Source organism: Natrix helvetica, assembly GCF_964273705.1.
Source record: "Natrix helvetica genome assembly, chromosome: 2".
Taxonomy (NCBI): Eukaryota; Metazoa; Chordata; class Lepidosauria; order Squamata; family Natricidae; genus Natrix; species Natrix helvetica.
In genome coordinates this window covers 246,873,971-246,892,584 of record NC_138552.1, presented here as the reverse complement: position 1 = coordinate 246,892,584, position 18,614 = coordinate 246,873,971, and the positions used below count along the sequence as shown (strand labels likewise).

At 41.3% G+C, this 18,614-nt stretch overlaps 1 protein-coding gene and 1 long non-coding RNA gene across 4 annotated transcripts in view; both read right to left on the bottom strand.

Annotated features, from left to right (window-relative positions):
• Positions 1-862, bottom strand: part of UBR2 (ubiquitin protein ligase E3 component n-recognin 2) — a 68,483-nt gene extending 67,621 nt beyond the window's left edge. For both annotated transcript variants that reach the window (XM_081945233.1, XM_081945232.1), the window contains exon 1: positions 517-862. In XM_081945233.1, the coding sequence (XP_081801359.1) occupies positions 517-594 (78 nt within the window). In that variant the 5' untranslated portion in view covers positions 595-862. The remainder of the gene's footprint in view (positions 1-516) is intronic.
• Positions 863-5,702: 4,840 nt separating this feature from the next.
• LOC309388322 lies at positions 5,703-18,605 on the bottom strand. 2 transcript variants are annotated; one of them, XR_014174754.1, is made up of 4 exons: positions 18,537-18,597; positions 17,952-18,064; positions 10,560-10,701; positions 5,703-7,313 (listed from the first exon to the last, which is right to left on the bottom strand). It is a non-coding gene; the product is annotated as an uncharacterized lncRNA (long non-coding RNA). The 2 variants fall into 2 exon arrangements; XR_014174753.1 differs by having other exon boundaries at positions 17,952-18,605.
• Positions 18,606-18,614: the final 9 nt, after the last annotated feature.

Below are 18,614 nucleotides of genomic sequence, written 5' to 3'. Positions count from 1 at the left end.
GGCAAGTTATTCCACTGATTAATTGTTCTGTCAGGAAATTTCTCCTCAGTTCTAAGTTGCTTCTCTCCTTGATCAGTTTCCACCCCTTGCTTCTTGTTCTACTCTCAGGTGCTTTGGAGAATGGCTTGACTCTTCTTCGTGGCAACCCCTGAGATATTGGAACACTGCTATCATGTCTCCCCTAGTCCTTCTTTTCATTAAACTAGACAGACCCAGTTCCTGCAACCGTTCCTCATATGTTTTAGCCTCCAGTCCCCTAATCATCTTTCTTGCTCTTCTCTGCACTCTAGAGTCTCCACATTTGTTCTAACCACAGGCCTCAAAAGCCCAACTGCTTTCGGCGCTCCTCTACCATCATTTGCGCCTCTACCTCAACCCAGAGCCGACGCCACCTGCCTAGCGTCTCCGTCCGGTTTTTTCGCTTCTCCTTCGCCCGCTCCGGGTCGCTTGGAACCCCACCCCACCCCCGCGGCAGAGGCAGGTTCCGCCCGCCGTTTTTCTGGAGAGGGGCCTTACCAGGGCAATTTCCTCGGAGGAACATTCCAGCAAGCTTCTGTCGAGGGCCTGCACTTCTGTCTCCATGTCGGACGCCATCTTCTCCTCCCCCCCTCCCCCTTCCACCTCCGTCGCCAAGTAAGTAACACCCGGAACCGGCCCTTGCCAGCCCCTCTATAAAGGAGGACCCGTTTCCGTTTAGCTCTCCCACTCCAATTCCGTTCCTACTCAAACGCCCTCCACCTCGGGGAATCACCCTTGTTCCTAGTGTCGCCTCCCTGCCGGAAGGGAATCCATTTTAGGATCGCGCGGGGCACTTCGGGAGATGTAGTTGCTCTGACGAAAAGGGAGGTACACGGCTATTGGAGAAGGCCTGCCAAACTTCGGACAAACCGCGGCTTTTGTGCGCTGACATCTGAACGCTGTCCGGATATTCGGCAGTGCAAGATGAAAGCTGCCCTGTCATTCAGTGAGGTGACGTCTTCCCACTTTCAACCGCTCCTGTATAACAGGGCTCCCCAATCTTGGCCACTATAAGCCTGGAGGACTCCAACTCCCAGAACTCCCAGCAAAAGCTGGCTGGCAAATTCTGGGAATTTGAAGTCCTCCAGGCTTAAAGTGGCCAAGGTTGGAGACCCCTGCTGTGTAGCCCAGATGTCAAGTTGCCTCGTGCAAATACTGCTGTTCCACCTCACACAGCTCCCGCTCCGGAACGGCTTCCAAAGCTTACTGTCCTCGTTTCTCAAACAGAAGAGTATATTTGAGAATAATAAATGGAAGCGTCTTTGCATGTGTATAAAATGGGAAACTTAAGTTCTGCTACATTTTATTATTTATTTTTACTCATTTTATTTAGTTTGTCAAATGTGTAAAAGATAGCAAGTATAATTATAAACATAAATATGAACACAGTAAATGGGTACGAATAAATGGAGACAGTAGGACAGGGACGGTAGGCACGCTGGTGCGCTTATGCATGCCCCTTATGGACCTCTTGGGAATGGGGGTGAGGTCAACAATAGACAGTCTTAGGTTAAAATTATGGGGGTTTGGGGATGTAGCAGGCATTGACCACTCTTGCTGAATATTTTATATTACTAAAATATTACTCAAGAGCATATGGCACTTCTAGTACACGTGACCAATTATTCAGCACCCCCTTTTTCCATGATGTTCTATTTCATTACAAGTTTATATACTAGATTTTTGGGAGCTCTTTGCTCGTCTTTTTTTTCTTCTTTGCCTTCTTGCGTATCACCGATTTTTGCAATCTTATTACATATGAAAATAGACGTTTGCTATTTTATCCTGTAGGGGGCAGCAGGGTACAAGTATTTTAGGTAGGCACATGCAGAATTACATAAGCATCACATATTGTTGTGTATTATGGCCTACATGATTTATTTTTATGTATCTGTACTAAGGCAGAATATAAATAATGCAATGCTTGTATAGGAATGATAGATCTCTAGGAGACTTTATTCATGTACATTTTTTCCTTCCAGGAAATTGCTGAAAGAATCTGTGTAAGATTAAAGGGCGTTAAAAAGAATAGTGGTATAGTTGTGAGAGATTTCTACATTATACCTCAAATATATTTCTAAATTAACTTTCCAAGTCCTCAGAAGTGCAGGATCACCTCTATGAGACTTCAGCTATCATGATTATCTGCTGGAAAGCTGAGTCACCTGTCCAACAGATTTCTCTTTTGCTAGCACTTGCATTTTGTAAAAGGTTGAAGAAGAAACAAAGAGATCCGCAATCTGGCCCAATACTGAATAACATTGTGGAATTGACTGATGCAGTGACAATGTCAACACCTGTGAAGAAAGCAGCTTGGGGAAAAGGGAAGAGCTGAGCATATATACCTACATACCTTGAGCTTCAGGAAGGTAGACTTTAGTTAATCTGAGTAAAAGATATAAAATGTATCATGATGTAAAATGATAAAGACTAAACTAGTTGAAGAGACGTGGAAGATCCTAAAAATTAGATAGGAAAAATACAGGCAGGAAAATCCCTTAAAGGCTTTTAGGGCGGTGTAGTAGTTAAGGCAGGGGTCCCAACCCCCAGGAGACAGACCACACCGGTCCACAGTCCACCAGAAACATGCAAGCAAGCAAAGCCCCAACTGCGAAATCCAGGTAGTACACGAAACCAAGCCCCTCTCCTGGTCCATGGCAAAACCACCCTCTGTTGAACAGGTCCCTGGCACCCAAAAGGGTAGGGGCCACTAAGCTAAGGCATCAGGCTGCCAACCGGGAGACTGTAAATTCTAGTTCCATCTGAGGCACAGAGAGTGATCTTGGGTTAGTCACTTTCATCCTTAGGAAAGAGGCAATGGCAAATCTCTTCTGAAACACCCTACCAAGAAAACTGTAGGGACACGTCCTAGTACTTTCTGTGAATGATGGAGGATTGAATGGAAGGGGAAAAAATGAACAAAGGGCCAGTTTGATATAATTATTAAAGGCATTAAGATAGAAACTAGACGACTATAAATTTTAATCCTGCCCTAGGCACAAAATGCAGCATTTGGAAGAATGAAAAAGCTTCCAAAACTCTTGCCATAGGAACTGTGTGGACTTCTCCAGGTAGTAGTCAGGAGTCAAGATTGACTTGAAGGCACAATGTCTGCCCATCTGTCTGCTTGCCTATAAATGAACAAAAAGCTCAATGGAAAAAGTAGAAGCAAAAAGAAGATACTATATATTAAAAAATGGAATTAAAATGGAATCCTAACTGGTAACTAACAACTGTAAGGACAAGAAACCAAATGTTCAGTATAAGATTAAATACTAGCGAAGTATGTAAAGCAATTCAATAGAAGAGAAGCTCAGGTTTGAACTGGGAGTTCTTGATGCTGTCCGAGTTTGGTTGTTTGCTTGCAAACATTTCAATACCTAATAACATCATGGGTGCTAGTTTGTGTGGGGTTTGCTTCCTGTTTATTTACAGTAGCTTGCCCTGTCAGAGCTGGTGGAGGTATAGTTTTCTCCAGGGTAGTTCCTTGATTACAGTATTGTTTTCTGCTTGATTGGTTGTGTGCTATTCATTCTGCTTATATGGGTGTTGGCTGCTGGGGAGAATGTGTTCCTTCTAAGCTTTGTATTGTCTCTTTTGAATAGTGTGTAAATGTAACTCATCTCTATCACTAGCACTGATGTTACCTAGTTGGATAAGGAAACATTTGCAAGCAAGAAATTGAGCTCAGAGAGCACCAAAGACTCCATAATTGGAAAAATGTATATGTCTAAAATAAAACTCAGGGAAACTATGAGTCTGTTGCTCAATATAGGCCAGGAAATAATGACAACAATAAGGAGATGGTGGAATTGCTTAACACTTTCTTTGTATCTGTTTTCTCCCAGAAAAAGGGAGAAAGCCTTTTGTAACGTGACTGAGCAAAATGGGGGGAAACAAAGCTCAGGATTGATAAGAGTGTGGTAAGAACCTGCTACCATTTTGCAAGGCCAAATGATTTACTATGTGAGATGGGTGGCTATAGAAATGTGATAACTAAGCAACTAGTGGTTATTTATATATTTATTAAATTTTTATAGCTGACGGCAAGTAAGAAGAAACTATGCAAAGGCCCTCCTAGCCACAAGTGCCACTTGCTCATCAAACAGGTGTTGTGAGTCACACTGGGTCTGCCTGGGACAGTGCAGCTCCATCCAGCATTAAAGATAGCATAGTCCTGGGACCAGTGAGGCTCAAAATCCAAAGCCACTCAGGCTTTGCCAATGTCCAGATCAGTGGTGGGATTCAAAATATTTTACTACCGGTTCTGTGGACATGGCTTGGTGGGTGTGGCTTCATAGGAGGGTTTCTGCCAGTTCACCCTGAATCAGACGAACTGGTAGTGGCGCTGGCAGGAGGCTCCACCCACCCAGATGCTTCTGCGCATGTGCAGAAGTGTCGCATAAGCACGCACACACAAGCATATAGGTAGTAAAATAAATGGAAACCACCACTGCATAGCTTGGTGGACGTGGCTCTGTGGGTGTGGCAGGGGAAGGATACTGTAAAATCTCTATTCCTAGCCCACTCCAGGGGAAGGTTACTACAAAATCCCCATTCCCTCCCAATCAACTGGGATTTGGGAGGCGGAGAATAGAAGGGGGCGAGGCCAGTCAGAGGTGGCATTTACCGGTTCTCCGAACTACTCAAAAGTTTAGCTACGGTTCTCCAGAACTGGTCAGAACCTGCTGAATACCACTGGTCCAGATGAACCCTTTTTTTCCCATCCAGACCTCCACTGCTTCTAACACCAGGAAACCCAAGGAAACCACTGCAGATAAAGAGTCTCTTCAGGTGTGAGGCTCCTAGTGGATCCAAAGTTCCACCTTTCCTGAAAGGCTTCTAGGCTGCAGAGCCAATGATAGCATAGTATGCAGTAGGTCCTCTCATTTATTTTGAGAGGGGCAGGGAGAGAGAAGGAAAATTTCATAAAGTTAAGTTGTACCAAGCTAAACTAGTGAAATTGCCCCATCTGTTGTCACGACTAGAAGTGATAATGCAAATGAAAGTAATAAAAGTGTTTTAACAATTTCAATGTATAAAAAGTGTTCTTTCCAAAGGTTGATTTTGCATAATCAGAAACTGAAATGGTCCCCAGACATTTCACTGTGCCAAGAATTAAAGCCTTTAATAATCTTATTAAATGTGGTCCATTTTACGGAGCATTACTATGTAAACATCATACATTCTCTGTGTTATTACTGTATATAATTGCTATAGGAAAATATGTGGAATTGGATAAAAAGTCTGAGTGGGAATATAATAACATTTTCCAAATATCTGAAAAAGCTCTAATAGAGATGACACAAAGACTTGCTTTCTGCTGCCCCAAAGAACAGCAAATAAATATATTAGAGAGATAGGATACAATGTTTTTGTAGATGTTGCTGAATGGAGTTCTCATAATCCTGACAGAAATTGTACTCTAGTACAGTGTTTCCCAACCTTGGCAACTTGAAGATGTCTGGACTTCAACTCCCAGAATTCCCCAGCCAGCATTCGCTGGCTGGGGAATTCTGGGAGTTGAAGTCCAGACATCTTCAAGTTGCCAAGGTTGGGAAACACTGCTCTAGTACTCTAGTACAGCTTCATTACTCCAGATATACTCATTCCCAAATAATGTTTTATAGAGTAACAAGGACAAACACACATATACACACAGAGCCCAAAATAGACAGGTTGATTAAAGAATTGTTTTTATTAGGCTAGATTGCTGATAACAAAATGGACTATAATTTTCAGTTCTCCATTGATGAAGTAAAACTGTAAGCAAAGCAAAAGGAAAAATACAATTGTCATTTACTTACTGGTAGCCTTCCTTAATCTGGTTCCCAGAGAGATAATAGACCACAACTCTCATTCTTCCCACCCATCACATATACTGATTTGGGGGAAGGGGCTAATTCGACAAAAAGATCCTCAGAGCACAAAGATATCTTCTGTGGTATCCTTCCACTTAAAGCAGTTGCAACTTTTCTCAAAACCAGTCAGCAACTATAGACAGCAATTATGCATGTCCAGGAAAAGATGCATTTGCTTTAAAGATTTGCAGATTGATCCCATGTTTATTCTGTCATGCACTCTGAAGCACTGTTTGGAACCAAATCCAAAACACTGGGGGCACTGGTGGATATAGTCCAATATATCCATAGGGAATCAAGCTAAATTAGAAATGTCAGAAGAGTTTTCAAATACTCAAATTACATTCTGCCTAATCCACCATCTATAAAGCCTTTTATGGTACAGGTAGTCCTTAACTTACAATAGTTCACTTAGTGACAATTCAAAGTTATAACATCACTGAAAAAAAATATGACCATTTTTCACATGAACCTTGCCCCCATGGTCATGTGATTTACATTTATATGCTTGACAACTGACTCACATTTATGACAGTTACAGTGTCCTGGGGTCATGTGATCACCTTTTGCAACCTTCTGACAAGCAAAGTCAATGGGGAAACCAGATTCACTTAACAATTGTGTTACTAATTTAACAACTGCAGTGAATGGCTTAACAAGAAAAGCCATAAAATGGGGCAAAACTCACTTAACAAATTTCCCACTTAGCAACATAAATTTGGGGCTCAATTGTGGTGGTAAGTTGAGGGCTACCTATATAGGTCTACTATAGGGACCATCTCTAGGTCATTGTCCCATAAGATCCAACAGGATTGGTGTATTCTAATCCATCTAATAAACAATACCATCTTATTGGACCCATGAAGTGTGCATTCTGTGTCCTTTGGAATAGCAACAACTTCTGAAGTATGGTTAGCTCTAATTCTGCAGGCCTTCAAGATATCTCTGAAGACCTCGCTGTTCCCCCCATGCTCCTGGCTAGGGGATGTTTTGCATTCACTGTTGAAAATATATATGTTATATGTGCTTTCAACCATTTTTCTTCACTTGTTTTCTATTAGGGATTTTAGTGCATTCATTTTTAATCATTTGCTGTATATCATGGAACATAATATAACTGGAGTTGAGGCTTCCTTGCTTGCTTCTTACATTTTAGGATATGGCTCAAAGACTTTTAACTCAGTTTTTTTTCCAACTGCAAATAGTATTACAATGCAATTTTATGCATGCATGTCCAGTTAGAAGACTGAAGATGGAGACAAGGGCAGCACTCTGGTTGGTTCTTTTCTTTCTTTCTTTCTTTCTTTCTTTCTTTCTTTCTTTCTTTCTTCTTTTCTTTCTTTTTCTTTCTTTCTTCCCAGTGAAGTAAGATGGTTGCGCACACACGAACATACGAAGACAGCTGGAAGCAGCTTATTAAGCAATGGTGCAAATCTTAAAAAAAAGTCACAGCTCCTTTATTTATTCAGAAGTTGCTTTGGACACATTCCCCTGTATTACAAAATACTTTCTTATTCTATAGAACTTTGTATTACAAAACACTGTCTTATTCTATAGAAAATGCATCAATAGGCTCTTCAAACTCCAACGTTAGTTAATATACTCTTCCTGTTATAAAGACTTCACACATCCGTTCTTTTAGCATGAGCCAGATGCTGATATGATTACTAGTACTATTTAATAGTACTAATGCTATTTTGATTTTTTTTTTATTTCACCACATCAGAAGCTCAGGATAGTCTGCTTGGCTTTTTCTAGTTTACCTTGCTAAAACAAAACCCTATCAGATGGGTTAGGCTGAGAGACAGTAATTCGTTTATAGTTCTCAAAAGGTGCAAGCCTCAGTTCTTAATTCACCCAGTTTAATCCAACACACTAACTACTACTTTCCACACTGAGTCCTGATGACTCAAACTAGTTATCAAAGCCTTCTGACCTTATTTTGGTCATATAAATCTAGAGGAGGTGGTTTACTGAGTCAATTCACTAACAATAGACATAGAGTTTAAAATATGTATCTATGCTGAAATACTTTACCCTCTTTTGCAACCACTTCCCTTGTGGGATGAAACGGTAAAGTTACATCAGAACATGTGCCCATTATATGAACATTATACACACATCCAGTTCTTTTTCTCCACAGTATCTACTCCTCATAGTATCTACTCCAACAGTAGAAACCAATTACCTTGTTCTGAAGTAGTTTTATTGTATAGGGAGCTTCAAACAGAATGGGAAATGCAACATCATGTCACCATAGTTTGTTATGAATGCTATTGAACAATACATCAACTACAACAACTGCGTGGTTGTAACGTTTCAGTTATTCTACAAATCTCATTTCTCTTTGTAGTCTCTAGAACAGTGTTTCTCAAACTTGGTGACTTTAAGTCCTGTGGACTTCAACTCCCAGAATCCCCCAGCCAGCACAGCTGGCTGGGGGATTCTGGGAGTTGAAGTCCACAGGACTTAAAGTCACCAAGTTTGAGAAACACTGCTCTAGAAGGATTGCAAAATGCTTTTCTGTCATATGGATCTTAGTTATGATTTGCTTGATGCTCTCTATTTTATATAGTTATAACTATTTTATTTGTATGTTGCCTTACACTTGTTAAAGGCAGCTAATCCAAAGGTAGATAACTGATAACTCATCTCTAAACTGACAGTTGGTAATGGGGAGACACTTCTGCTACTTGGAGAAAAATGCTCCAAGGAGAATCTGCAGGAAAGCAAACCATGAAAGAATGGAATCTATCATTTTTAAAATCCACTTCTAGTGACTAGGGCAGTGCCTTGCTTTAACAATTAATAAGAGTGTTGCCTCGGTTCTGATATTTAAAGCATTAAAGAGTTAGATACGAGAATAAGCTGTAGTTTTGGATGTTTTTAAAAATTCTTATTTAAAAATTCCAAAAGGACATTTCAAAGGAAGAATGTCCCATTCATAGGTGAGCAACTGTTCGTACATCCATTATCCCTTTTATAGGTAAAATACAGCTGTAACTGTTTTAAACGTTGCAAAATCTAAATTAACCAGCTCCTTGAAGCAGTTAGCTTCTTTTTCAACCTCATGTGAAAGACAGCCTTCTTTCATCACTAGTAGAGGTGCTACACATGAAAGCCATCTGAACTTCTTATTCATTTTCCAAGGATACTCAACCATACTAGCGATGGATGTACGGAATAATTTATGACAGGAATATTAAAAGAAGCATACCATCAGAAGTAATACTAGTTTCAAACTCAGCAGAAGATACTTAAACACTTGACAGACTTGTCTTGGTAAGAATTCTTCACCATCCCACTTCCACAGAAAGGAAGATTTTTCCACCATTTTAAAAAAGCTAACATTTTTAAAAGAATACAAAGTTACGGAAATCTGAGCAACTGGATAATATTGTTTAGAAAATTCTTTAGAATTCAGTTCATCACCCAAGCCTTAGTTTAAGGCTTTCTTAGTTATTCATTGCTCCTGTGTAGGAGAGGCTGTTCTATAAACAGATAACAGAGGAATGTCCAGCTGGTTAACAAGTGAACTTCTCTCCGTGAGAAACACATACTACACTTTTTTTTTACTGTTGTGGGGTTTATGATTAAGTCTATAGAATGAAAGGCCGGAAGTCTCAAACCCCAGAGACCTTTTGAGACTACACACCTAGCTCCATTTCCTCTTGCTGTGTAGCTTGGAAATTACTGCTGCCATCTTATTTTTTCAAGTGGATACCTCTATCTGGTGCAATTTCATTAAACATGCTTTATGATATAGGACAGTGATAGCTAACTTTTTTCGGATCGTGTGCCAAAAGCAGGCGGAGCACAGGGGGGTCGTGTGTGTGGGTGCCTACACCCATAAAGGTATGCACGTGACCCCCCCGCACATGCATGCATGTGTGAGGCCCCCTGCCGCATGTGTGCGCGACCCCCGCCCTCTCCCACTTTTGGCCCGCAATGGACCCATTTTTCACCTTCCCCAGGCTCCAGAGGCTTTCTAGGAGCTTGATGAGGGTGAAAACATCCTCCCCCGCTCCCCCTGGAGGCCCTCCAAAGGCTTCAGGAGGCTTCCCGGAAGGCTCCGGAGGGCGAAAAGCGGCCATAAGGGGAACCCGGAAGTCCGTTCCTGAACTTCTGGTTTATGCGTTAGGGTTTTTTTCGCCCTCCGAAAAACAGCCAAAAAACAAAGCCAAAGTCAGCTGGCCTCCCGCGTGCCCTAACAAATGGGCCCACCCCTTCCTCTCCTGGGAAAATGAAATATTTTAGGAAATATTAAAGAGACAGAATATTATATTTCCCTGGATGAGAAAAGGAAGAACATGTTTTTAAAGTCAAAGCAGGTCCCTGTCCACTCGCCCCACCACCTTTGTCAATGGGCCATTAAGGCCTGAGCCAGTCTATTCCACATAATGAAGGTAGAATTAACTCTCTACCCATCTCATCACATGGCACCTGGAAAGATTACATCAGCCAGCAAGGCAAACAAGCTTGGGTCTCAGGACAGCCTACAAAGTTAGCTAAGACCCCTGTCCCTGGGAGTCTGACAACCAATCAGAATACATTTCTTACACAGGGACAGGAATAGGAAATGGGGCCCAGGAGAGGATATAAAACTCAGGGATTCTCAGCATCTCGGCCCTTTTTTTTTTCTTCACCCAACATCTTGAACCATGTAATCCCTCTTTTTACCCAGGATCTCCAAGCCATGTGATCCTGTACACCATTAAATCATTTTTCCAAGCAGCCCCCATGTTCCCAGTGTCTTTTTCCCCACTTGGAACTGAACCCAGGACATTTCTTCCAACAATGAAAAAGACGGGATTTCCACAGCCTGTACAAGAGAAGAAAAAAAATGAAATCAGTTCTAAAGCACAACATCTGCTCCTGCAATCTTGAAGTGCGTGACTAGGCAAATCAGCCCATCCTCCTTTGTGGGGAGGTAGACCAATTTCACAAGAGATAAGTAGAATTAAACTTCTTTTTTTTAAAAAAATAATATATACATTTACTTTTAACTTTAGAAATTATCATACTAAAATCATCAAATGGTAGAGAAGACAAAGATATATTGCTGTTCAAATCACTGACAAATATCTTAAAGGAACCTTCAAAAGAGAAATATACAGGAAAAGATAAAACTGAATAGATACCAACATGACGCTGATCTTCTCTTATGCGGAAGCAACTCTGGTGTAAAGAGATGCCAATTTGCATAAAGCACACAAAATCTGAGTGTATAAAGATAGAATAATAACTACAAATATTAAACTTAAAAACAGAGCAACCACCCCCTCCCCCATTCTTCTAAACAACACTTAGAACAAATGTTTCCTTTGTTCAATGTGTTACCTAGAATATTTTTTTTCTTGCTACAAATTCCAACTTTAATAAAAGACTGGGGGAGGGTGTATTAGTTTTCTCCTTCTCCCTCTCTTGTCTGCAGCACAGTTTCTCACTTATCTGTCTTCTGCCAGAAAGTTTCCAAAACATTAACACATCTTTTCTGTACTATAGAAAGGTTTAAGAATGTCTGCTTTATAATTTTAGCTCGCGTATATTCAGACACTGAACATGAAGATATAGAGAGATCATACAGTGCCATGATGGTGAACCCATGGCATGCATGCCACAGGTGGCACGCAGAGCTCTCTCTGCAGGCACGCGAGCCATTGCCCTAGCTCAATTCACTGTGCATGTGCACGTGCCTCCTGCCAGCCAGCTGGTTTTGGGGTCTCTGCCGGGCATGCGCGGGGAGGGAGCAGGGGGCATGCGGGAGACAGGTGTCCATGTGCAGGGAGTGGGGTGCATGGGGGGGTCGTGGACACATGCAGGAGAGTCATGCATGCATATGGAGGGTAATGGGTGTGGGCGGCATCACACGTGCACGCATGGGGGCACGCATGCACCCATAATGCAATGTGCATACCACTTTCAGCATGCAACAACAAAAAGGTTAACCATCACTGATATAGCATATACTAACAAACTTGAGTTCTAGTAGATGAGGCTGTGCACACTTCAGAAAAAAATCAAGTAATTAGGAGGCGAGGGCTTGGCGGAAACAACAGCCAAGAACAAGTTAATAACCAGCCATCAACACTCCACCTTTACATGGTACTAGGTACTCCCATGTAACACCTTTCCTGCGTGAGCTGCACTGGCTGCCTGTGGCTTTTCGGGTGCTTTTCAAGGTGTTGATTGTCATCTTTAAAGCGCTCCATGGCTCGGGACCTAGTTACCTGCGGGATCGCATTCTACCCCACACATCCCTGCGACCAATCCGCTCTCACAGAGAGGGACTCCTCCGGGTACCTTCCGCTAAGCAGTGCGGGCGGGCGGTGCCTAGGAATAGGGCCTTCTCTGTGATGGGCCCAACCCTCTGGAACGACCTCCCCCCCGATATTAGAACCACCTTGGATCTCCGCTCCTTCCGCAAGAAACTCAAGACCCACCTGTTTCGACTAGCCGGCCTGGCCTAATTGTAACTGTAATTGTACTTACAGGGAACACCCACTACTGACCTTCCTGGATGGCTTTTTAAATTTTAAATTTTGGGGTTTTAAATTGGTTTTAGAATTGTTTTTAATTATTTAATTAGTTTGGGTTGTATATACAGACGGTATGTTTGCGTTGTTTTGTCTGATGTTTTATGTTATGATTTGTTGTTTTATACACGAACGGTCTGTACACCGCCCCGAGTCCCTACAGGGAGAGGGGGCGGTCTATAAATTTAATAAACCTAACCTAACCTAACAACAAAAACGTAACTTGAATAAAATAGAGAAAGTGGGCACAGCATAATTTCTAAAATTCTTTCTAAGCCTTTTTATAACAGTAGGCATTAGGTAGTGCTATATTTTCTTCAGTGTAACAGAGTAATGTACATTATGATCTTTATTCGGCAACCATTCAAAGTTATGGTGGCACAAACCAAATGCCACCCACCCCTCCAAAGTTACACTTGTTACAGGACCTCTATGGTCACGTGATCAAATTTTGGTTGTTTAGCCCCTGCTGCCCATGAGTCCTGCTTTGCCCAACTGACCATAGCCATCTTCCTCCTGCTGTTGCTAAGGCACCCGCGGCCTGGGTCTATGTAAGGTAGCTGCTGGCTACCCCAGTCCTTTCTAAGGCCGCTTGTACCATTCTCCAAATAGCACACTTGGGTTTACAATATTTCTTTCCCGTTTTTTCAGAACGTTAAATTAAATGTGCAGATGCAATTTTAGTAGATATAACGCAATGGTTAAAATTGCCATTAGGTCTAATATATATATTAAGAGAGATCATCATGTTAAACCCTGATAGATATTTTATGGAGAGAGATAAGCTAACGGGAAAAAAAACATATGGCAGGCTAACCCCTTGGGATATCTCTGGCTAACATAAAGCTACCTTATGATGACGGCAGCTTTAACTTAGAGCTTTTCATTTTAACATGGAAGGAATGAGGGTTTTTTAATGATTCTGCTCCCCTGTTGCCCTATTTGGAGAACAAATATATAGTGTAACACCTCTGAAATACTGGCAAGTTTTAGGGTTTAGGTAAGCTGGGATCTTCATTTTCGTCTTAAAAAGCAGCCAGATACATTTAATTGTTGGTAGAAATTGACGATGGGCAATAACCCATACTTGAAAATAGTGGGGAAGATGTTTCTTTGGAATGTTTGGGCTAAACAAGGGATCAATACTTTGAAACAGTTGGTTTCTAACAGTGATTTTAAAGACTTGGAGAGATTGCATATTGAACATGACTAACCAAGAATTTTTGCTTAACAAATTATACAACCAAAGTGTGTACTAGCTAAACAGTGTGGCCAGATGCTTTAGCAATCTATCAAGCACCTGCAATTTTAGGTCCCTTAAGAAATGCTATGCTGTAACAGAAACCAAGAATCTGATTTTATATGGAATTAAAAAGTAAAAGTAAAATTAGTATTACTGCAGTTATACACCTGAATTGTGAAATGAAGAACTGCAATATCTAGCTTTGAAGAATCAATGGATACAGGTGTTAAGAAATGTAAAATTTGTTACTATTTAAACATCATTTCATCATAAAATATTATCTCATGTTAATTGGATCTCTTGAAATTTTTTTTAAAAAGGGATGGAGATTGAATTGTTCATGTTAGCATTATTTTAAAAAAATGTAAAGGATTGTAACTCATATAATACGGTCTTATCTAACTACTATTTTGTTTTGGTTTCAAATTGCCTATGTCAATATTTTGACCAGAAATATACATAAGGATTTCAGTATGTGTCACTCCTTCAAGATAGGCCAGACTTGGAAACCAAGGTCATGAATGCTAATACTACTTTCATTATAAGGTTATAGTAACAAAATCTTCCGATCCTGAATATATACCCTCCCCCTCTTTTTAATGTCTGTGAGAATACAGAGGGTCTTGACTGAGATGTTTATTTTCAGGTTATAGTTTTGGCCTGGATTTTTTTTATCTGACCATTTTCTTGGTTGCAGCTACTCCTCCTGTTTTTTGAGGTTATTCCTTCCTTCTGCTATTACTGTACAGTATGATGAACTATCTTCTGAAAACATGGAAAATGTCATCTCATCAAGAATTTTGACTGTATCTAGCTGGAGGTACAGAAGATTTATATAATTGGAAAGAAACTTATTCTCCTGATGTTATTGCATGGATTCAGGATACACATTTATTATCTGTTTTTTGAAAGTATCTTCCATAAAATTGAGAAGATAACCCAATATGTTGTGATGTAGACTAGATTTATTGAAAGCCCTAAGGACTGAATTAACTTTATATTGTTATAAAGTTTGACATGGATTTTCCCCGGGTTTTTTTTTTTGTCACATTTAAAATAAATGACTGTAAGACTTTCCAGATAATCCACAAAAAAAAAACAGATGCTGGATTTTCAGAAGTGCTGCTTTATTGTTTTAGCATCTTTTAACAGAAACTTGAAAACCTGTTCAAAACCTTCACTAGTACCTTTTTGAGGTCAACATGTTCAAATTGAGCCCCTAGTCTTTTTTCTTATGTTTCTACTTTCCCAGAAATTAATAACTATTTTGCATATCCTATTTTCTTTCTAAGGACATGTTACATTTCTCTACCATCACTATCTTGCCCACTGTTGCTATGATGCAGTTTTCATTCCAGATCTGAAACTCTAAAATATCCCTAGTTATTCCATTTTTCTTGCATCAGTACCGGGGGGGGGGGGCATATAATAGATCACAATATTCCAATCAATCAAGCTCAGTGTTATGCAGTCTTCTGATGTATTGGGCATTTCCTGCTATATTTAAGTAAAAAGTAGTAGAAGAGGGCTATATAAGCAGGGCTATTACAGATTGCAGGAGGATGGGATGCCCACACACAATTATAAGTTTTCTTCTCTTTCCTCCTATTTGGGTTCTCTCCATCTCAAGCTATGTGTCTGTAACAAGTTTCTTGGGTGAGCTATGAGCTAAACAAAGTGGTACTAGATAGTTGAAAGAAACCAGGGAAAAATGTATGTTGTATATCCTGCCTTTCCCTCTAAATTATAATCAAGAAACTAATTATTTCTTGCCCTTTCTCCTGACTGAGAACACCTTTGTTCAATCTGAATCAAGTAACAGTTTGCCTTCCTTTATGAAGTCCATAACTGATATCAGGAATTGTTTTAAGACTTGAACACCTTCCTTGGATGTTAGCCTTTGATCATCGATAATCAAAAATATTGTCTAGATCTCCTATTTCCTACTGGGTCTTCTTGGAAAACATGACAGAGTCAACTATGACAATTAACTCACTTTATACCCAAACAAAAAGTGCAACAACTATTCTTAAAGGCTTCCAGTCTCCATGGAGTACATCTGAACCTTTCCACCCCAGCTAAACTCTTCAGTATGCCAGTTGAGGTCAGAAACATTAAGAACATAATCATAAAGAATCACACACACCCTTTCCCATGGGGGTAAGGAAAGTAAAAAAAAAATGGTAACAGACATGGAACACTTAGGAAAGCTACAATTTCTTAGCCCTTGTCACTGGTTTGAGGATAGAGAGACCATTTTTGGGGTTACTGGAACAGCTTGTGGTGTTTGCACAACCACTTCCCATCTCAATGACTAATTGAAGAGTGTTCTATGAGCAGAACCACAGCAAATAATTATCCCAGTTGCCAATTTCTCATAATCAGAGCTACAGGTGAAAACTCGAGCAACTTTTGCATCTCATTTGGAAACCAAGGACCCAGAGTATGGAGGAAGAATGGAGAGGCCAATCAAACACAGTAATCCCACCATCATTGAACCAGTTTTTGGTGCTTTTGGCAAAAGTTGCTCTCATCAGAAAAGAGAACTTTGGACCAAGGAGCAACAGGACTTTGGACCACTGTGCTTCATTAAGACCAGGGTCAACACAGCCATCTACAAGGAGATTTTGGAGCACTTCATGCTTCCTTCCGCAGACGAACTTTATGGGGATGCTGACTTCATTTTCCAGCTGCCCACACTGCCAAAAGCACCAAAACCTGGTTCAATGACTGTGGGATTACTGTGCTTGATTGGCCAGCAAACTTGCCTGACCTGAACCCCATAGAGAATCTATGGGGCATTGCCAAGAGAAAGATGAGAGACATGAGACCGAACAATGCAGAAGAGCTGAAGGCCGCTATTGAAGCATCCTGGTCTTCCATAACACCTCAGCAGTGCCACAGGCTGATAGCTTCCATGCCATGCCGTATTGAGGCAGTAATTGCTGCAAAAGAGGCCCAAACCAAGTACTGAGTACATATGCATGCTTATACTTTTCAGAGTTCCGATATTGTTCTATGTATAATCCTTGTTTTATTGATTGCATGTAATATTCTAATTTTCTGAGATTGTGGCTTTGGGGTTTTCATGAGCTGTAAGCCATAATCATGACAATTATGACAAATCACGGCTTGAACTATCTTGCTTTGCATGTAATGAGTCTTATCTCATATATTAGTTTCACCTTTTAAGTTGCATTACTGAAATAAATGAGCTTTTGCGCAATATTCTAATATTTTGAGTTTCATATGTATAAACCTTGATGGACCACTTGCCCAAGATCTCCAGCCACAGGGAACTACATGCAGGGAAGTGACCTATCACAGGGACTGGTTGCTGTTCAGCATTCAATACAGACTTTCTTACATAGTATTAGCAAGGGAAGTCCAAGGCTGGGGGGTTTCCTCCTTCCCCCTCCTGTACCAGTCCAAGTCAAACTAATACAACCTTATGGAGGCAAGGAACTTAGGAATTTATTTTTGAAAGATTGTTGTCATGCTCTCATACCATGAGAAGATGTTTTACTGGTAGCCAATATTTAAGTATACAGTGGGGGAACACACTGGAGTTAGATCCAAGTTACCCCTAACTCTGTTCAAATTCTAGAGAAGCTGATGCTATCCAGCAGTGATGAAACGAGCTAAACACACCACACGGCCGTCATACTTTGACTGCAATTTGACAGCAAATTCTGTGCTTTTGACCGCCACCCGACATGTAAAAATTAATTCTTCGGCTACTAAAACGGTACTTGTTCTGCTGTGAAATTAAAGCATGGGAATCTTACGAGGAGAACAAGCACATAACGTCTGAAAACGAGCCGCCTGGAAGGCTTTCAGTTCCACTCTATCTGACCACATTTAGCGAGAAGCGGGTTTCCTTTTACTGCAATTTAGGGGACGGAAAGAAAAAAAAACACAACGAGAAAGGCGATTGGCTATAATTAATACAACTTTTCTTTCGCTGCGTTTGAGAAGGGCTTGGGGAGGGAGGGACAAACCGGGAAACGCAGCGCCAACTACAAGCCGGTTGGGGGCGCTCCCAGGAGCGGTCCCAGCTACGTATTTCACTCCCCTCCTCCTTCCACACGTTGTGCAGTCATGGCGTTGTGAAAAGAAAGAGGGGGGGGGGGGAAGCGTGCAGCACAGTACAGAACCCTTCTTAGGCTCACGTGTTACTCCTTGGGAACGAAAGGGAAAAAAACTTAAGAACACCCGAGTCAGCCTTTCCATGGTTTGATTTGAAAGACGTTTACTAGCGAGTAAAGCTACGGGGTAATCTGCGGGACTTACTTTCAGGTGCCTGGAGATCCTCCAGCCCAGCTTGTGGTGCATTGTGGGGAGAAAAGATGTCTTTTATTTTCTTTTTTGCTGCAGTCAAATATAAATTCATCCGAGACTGCGCCCTGTGCAGCACGGACGGGGTTTACTTTCGAGTAACGTGCATAGGGCAACATCGGGATCTACTCAAATCCACCCCCACCCCTCCCGGCATGTGCTTTAGACCTTTACACGAAAACAACCCCAAACCGATCACATTCAAGGAAGCTTATCAGGGCCCCTCTAAAACCTATCTACGAGCTGCCAAAGGAGGAAGCGGTGCGACATCCACGCAGTTCTTTTAGACTTTTGCCAGCCCGGAATTAGCCCGATATCATTCTCGGTGTAGCAAGCCGAGCCGAGGCCGCTTACAGGTTGGAGAGCTCCAGTAAACGGGCTTCATTTGGTGGGGTGGATCTACAGCTTTTAGGAAAGAGCGAGATACGGGGTAACCGAACCGCACCCCTAATGCCTTAGAATTACCAATGCGATTAACTGGTAAGGGAAGCTATCTAGCCCTGTGTCCTGTAATAGCCATAATAGGAAACGGCACCTTACACAGGCTACAGTACTCCACCGAGGGGTTCCAAGGTATTATTACTAGAGCTATTACTACAGCAGCAACTGCTGCTGCTG